The 5573-nt window shown below is 41.0% G+C and overlaps 1 protein-coding gene across 1 annotated transcript; it reads left to right on the forward strand.

Annotated features, from left to right (window-relative positions):
* Positions 1 to 241: 241 nt before the first annotated feature.
* Positions 242 to 850, forward strand: LOC119826898 (60S ribosomal protein L29-like). Its single transcript, XM_038348409.1, has one exon. It carries the CDS (start codon positions 279 to 281, stop codon positions 723 to 725), a length of 447 nt encoding a protein of 148 aa, XP_038204337.1. The 5' UTR covers positions 242 to 278; the 3' UTR covers positions 726 to 850.
* Positions 851 to 5573: the final 4723 nt, after the last annotated feature.

Below are 5573 nucleotides of genomic sequence, written 5' to 3' on the forward strand. Positions count from 1 at the left end.
GTTAGGGATACAAGATTCATACCTAAATATAATAAAAGCAATATACAGCAAGCCAACAACTAATATCAAATTAAATGGAGAGAAACTCAAAGCCATCCCTCTAAATTAAGGAACAAGACAAGGCTGTCTACTCTCACCAAATCTCTTCAACGTAGTGCTTGAAGTTCTAGCAATAGCAATAAGACAACATAAAGAGATCAAGGGGATTCGAATCAGAAAGGAAGAAGTCAGCTCTTCCGGTCGCAGGCGCTTCCGGAGCCGCCGGTTACTGTCCAGCCATGGCCAAGTCCAAGAACCACACCACACACAACCAGTCCCGGAAATGGCACAGAAATGGCATCAAGAAACCCCGGTCACAAAGATACGAATCTCTCAAAGGGGTTGACCCCAAGTTCCTGAGGAACATGCGTTTTGCCAAGAAGCATAACAAGAAAGGCCTGAAGAAGATGCAGGCAAATAAAGCAAAGGCCGCGAGTGCACGTGCGGAGGCCATCAAGGCCCTGGTGAAGCCCCAGGTGGTGAAGCCCAAGGTGCCAAAGGGCCCCAGCCGCAAACACACCCGTCTCGCTTTCATCGCTCACCCCAAGCTTGGGAAGCGGATTAGAAGCTACATGGCCAGGGGTCGTAGGCTCCAAAAAACAAAGCCCAAGGTTCAAGCCAAGGCAGAGGCCTTAGCTGCAGCTCAGGCTCCCAAAGGTGCTCAGGCCCCTGTGAAGGCCCCATAAGAAAGGTCTCAGTCTGCCAGTGTGAAGAGATGGACTGGTGTGGATATCTACACAGTGTCTGCAGATGGTCAGGACCTTGTGCTGTTTTTACAAATAAACTTGAGGCAAGTTCTGTTAAAAAAAAAAAAAAAAAAAAAAAAAAAGGAAGAAGTCAAACTTTCGTTATTTGCAGATGATATGATAGTGTACATTAGTGATCCCAAAAACTCTACCAAAGAACTCCTACAGCTGATAAATACCTTCAGTGATGTGGCAGGATACAAGATGAACTCAAAAAAATCAGTAGCCCTCCTATACACAAAGGATAGAGAAGCAGAGAGGGATATCAGAGAAAATTCACCTTTCACGATAGCCACAAATAGCATAAAGTATCTTGGGGTAATTCTAACCAAGGAAATGAGAGATTTATTTGACAAGAATTTTAAGTCTTTGAAGAAAGAAATTGAAGAGGACACCAGAAAATGGAAGGATCTCCCATGCTCTTTGATGGGTAATTCTAACAAAGCAATCTATAAATTCAACGCAATTCCCATCAAAATCCCAACAAAATTCTTCACAGGTCTTGAGAGAACAATAATCAACTTTATATGGAAAAACAAACAAACCTAGGATAGCCAAAACAATCCTATACAATAAAGGAACTTCCAGATGCATTACCATCCCTGACTTCAAACTCTATTACAGAGCTACAGTAATGAAAATAGCTTGGTATTGGCATAAAAACAGAGACGTTGACCAATGGAATCAAATCAAAGACCTGGATAGTAATCCACAAACCTATGAACACCTGATTTTTGACAAAGGAGCTAAAAGTATACAATGGAAGAAAGAAAGCATCTTCAACAAATGGTGCTGGCATAACTGGATGTCAACCTGTAGAAGAATGAAAATAGATCCATATCTATCACCATGCACAAAACTCAAGTCCAAATGGAGTTTATGTTCTTACTAGAGATTCTTTGCTGCTGATTTTAAGTTTTATTGCATTATGATCAATTAGGATGCACAGAGTTATTTCAGTTTTTTTGAATTTGTTAAGACTTGTTTTATGTCCCAGTGTGTGGTCGATTTTAAAGAAGCTTCCATGAAGGGCTGAGTAGAAAGTGTATCCTTTAGTGCTGGGTGGAATATTTCATAGATATCTGTTAGGTTCATTGGATGCATGATGCCATTTAATTCTGATGTTGTTCCGTTTGATTTTGTTCAGATAACCCATCTATGGGAGAAACAGGGCTATTGAGAATTCCCACTACCATTGATTTGGAGTTATCTGTCTTGACATCTAGTAGTGTGCTTTTTAGAAAGCACACACACGGGTGTGCCAGTGTTTGATGTGGCACTTAGTATTATAATGCTGTCAAGGTTAATTCTTCCCTGGACCAGAATGGAGTTCCTTCTTTATCTCTTTTGATTAACTAACTTAAAGTCAATTTTGTCAAATATTAGGATAGTGACACCTGCTTATTCAGTGGTCCCATTTGCTTGGGGTACTTTTCCAACCTTTCAATCTTAGGTTGGACTAATTCTTGAAGCTAAGTAGAATTTCCATGCATACACACCAAAAAGAAAAAAAAAACTATTTTGTTTCTTTTTGGTTTGATCACAGTCTTTAATGGCTGGGTCATCTCTCCAGCCCGATATGAATTTTGTTTCTCAATTCATTAAACTAACCAGTGTCTTTTGACTGGGGAGTTGACACTTGGTATTTAAAGTTATTATTTGAAAGATGTGTGTTCCCTGGTGTCATTTTGCTGCTTTTCCGCTGTCTGTGTTCTTGTTCTGCTTTGTGTTTCTATAACTATAGCTCCTTTTGCTTTCTTCCTACTGTTTCTTGGCTGTGCTTCTTCTTCTCTTTTGTCCAAAGCAACCCTTCTGTATTCTCTGTTGGGCTGATTTGGAGAACATGAATTCCTCTACTTGTTTATATGATGGAGCTCCCTTCTGTCTCCTTCATTGCAGCAGGTAGCTTTGCTGGGTAAAGTAGTCTGGGTTGGCATCTGCAGTCCTTTAGAACTTAAAGTACATTGCTTTGGGCTCCTCTGGTTTTTCAAGTTTCCATGGAAATGAGCTGTTATTTAGATGGCTTTCCCTTTACGTGTGACTTGAGGTTTTCCTCTTGCTTTTTTGAGTACTGTCCATATGTTCCGTATATTTACTGTTTTAACTATAATGTGCTGTGAGGAGTTCACTTTCTGGTCTTGTCTATTTGGTGTTCTGTTGCTTCTTGTATTTATATCAATATGTCTTTTTTTTTTTTTGGTTTTTCGAGACAGGGTTTCTCTGTAGCTTTGGAGCCTGTCCTGGAACTAGCTCTTGTAGACCAGGCTGGCCTCGAACTCACAGAGATCCGCCTGCCTCTGCCTCCCGAGTGCTGGGATTAAAGGCGTGCGCCACCACCACTCGGCCAATATGTCTTTCCTTAATTTGGGGACTTTTTTTTAAAACTAAAGATCTTGTTGAAGATCTGATCTAGGCCATTGACGTGGGATTTTCTCCTTCTGTGTCTATAATTCAAAGGCTTGGTAATTTGGTAATTCATAGATTTTTTTGAGGTTTTTATCTGTTCCTTTCACGTTTTAAAAAAAACGTGAAAGTTTTGTTTGAGTAGTCTAATTCCTTTACTTTATCTTCAAGTCCTGGTATTATTCTCTTTTAACCGGCCATTGTACTGGTACGGCGTTTCTCTGTTCTGGAGAGTTTCCCAGCTTGTTTGAGATTTTCAGTTCTATCTTTAATTCAGCTTTGGCTTTCTTCAGTATTTTTATCTCCTTACTGAATTCAGTTTTCAAATCTTGAATTATCTTTGGCATTTCATTTAACCACAGAGTTGGGTTTCTCTTACCTTCCCCCGAGTTCACTTCCATTCTCATTAATTTCCTTGACATATTTGTTCCATCATGTGCTCCTTACACTGCCTGCATTGTTAGATTATGTTTATGATGATCACTGAAGTTCCATGTCCCAGGTCTGTCTAGGCTATTCTCATTGGAGAACATTTCCTTAGGACCAGTGGCTTGTGCGGGGGTGCGTACCCCCTTGGTCTCTCCTATTAGTTTTGTTTTGCGATGTGACCTGGACATGGAGCAACCTATCCGTGGTGGTGTCTAACATGAGTCTCTAGGCTATTTCAGGCTGGGCTGGCTCAGGAACTTCTCTGCCACAGAATGGAGATGGCTTTGGCAAGCAAGGTTCTTTCACTGATCACTTTTGCCCGAAACTCTAAAAATCTTCATCTGGCATCCTATCTGTTTTAGCGTCTTTGAATTCAGTTGTTGAGGAGCCCTGACATTCTGGAGAAACCATATTGTCTTCTTTTCGTCTTGTTTCTCACATTTCTGTGTTGTGATTTGCATACTCAGTTTGGATATCTCTTCCAGCTTTTTTTGGGTTGGGGGACAGGGGCCGCTTTTTGAGCAGCTTGCTCTAGAGGCTCAGTCTGGTTTGACTCAGACAGGAGGAAACCCACGGTTATATGAGCAGCAACACCAAACTGTGCAGGAAATACGCTTAAAATCAGTTATAGCCACCAACACATGACCAGTGTTCATCACTGAAGACGGCAAAACTATTGTAGAATGTGCTTTGAAGTAACAAACAAAGTTGGGTATTTTCAGCAGAGAAACAAAAACGGTAAAGGAATGAGACAAGGGAAAGAGGTGGCATGGCCCAGGAAACAGAAGCAGCCACCATGTTCAATATCTCGCAGGAGAAAGACAAGGGAGATGCTACGTGGGAAAGAAGAAAAGATTAGAATAAAGAAAAAAAGGGCAAAGCAGGAAATCTTTCTTAGTAATGAAGACAGTTCAAAACCAAAATCAGTTCATTATAGGAAGGGGAATTAAGAAATTAAAAACATGCATATTTTTGAAAGACAATAGGAAAGCTAACGTATTGTTAAAAAAGTAGAATGGAGAGAACAAGAAGAAAACATGGGAGGGGGAAACAAAGAAACTAAGGGAAAGAAAGTGATCACTTAAAAAAATTCATCAACAAAATTAGGTGAATAATGTGAAGGGAAACAACAAAGAATATAAAATTAGAAACTAAGGCACGTAAAAAAATCAGATAAGCATGTAGTATAAAATACGGATTTATAAGCGATTTTTAAAGAAAACATTCATTTAACAGCTTCTTCAGCTTTGGTTTTTTTTATTATTAAATCATAAAAACTGACAAGCCTAACGAACAGCATATTATTTAGGACTATTAAAAAAACAAAACAAATAAAAAAAAACTTCAGAGACAGACACAGAGTAAAGGCTGTAATTCAGAGAGATTTGCTCCTGAGTGGAAAGGGAGGGACCGAGGAGGCTCTCAGATCCCGAGCCAGGGCACCGCTTCACACACACGTATGTGGGCATGGGAACAACATGCAGCACTGGGGCCCAGAACCTTCCAGCAGGCTTCACTCAGCTCCCGTATTTTAAGGAGATTTTAACCACTATTCATTATGTGTTGAAGGGGGATTTGCATCATCAGAGCCGTGTAAATATCCTCCCCGAATCACACAGCCCGTGACAGGCAGGTTGCTTGTTTGTGGGTCCCTAACAGTTTCTAGATCTCTTCCTCCTGTGGGCTGCAGCTTTGCGGTTTGGGGGACCGGGGAAGCTGGACTCTCATCTGTCATACCGACTTTTCCCCGCCACGTCATGGAGAGCATGGAAGAAGACACATTTACTCTACCCAGAAACCCACTGTGGCCGCTACTCTTATGCCTGCGGCAGACGAGGAAACCAAGATGCTGAGGACCAGGATTTGTACTGGTTCTCCATGAATACGTTGTGGAACCCAACTCTGGGGCTGGCTCACTTCAGATCTTGCCTTCTTTCTTTCCTCTCTTCCGTCCCA

The sequence above is a fragment of the Arvicola amphibius genome, chromosome 11 (genome assembly GCF_903992535.2).
Source record: "Arvicola amphibius chromosome 11, mArvAmp1.2, whole genome shotgun sequence".
Classification (NCBI taxonomy): domain Eukaryota; kingdom Metazoa; phylum Chordata; class Mammalia; order Rodentia; family Cricetidae; genus Arvicola; species Arvicola amphibius.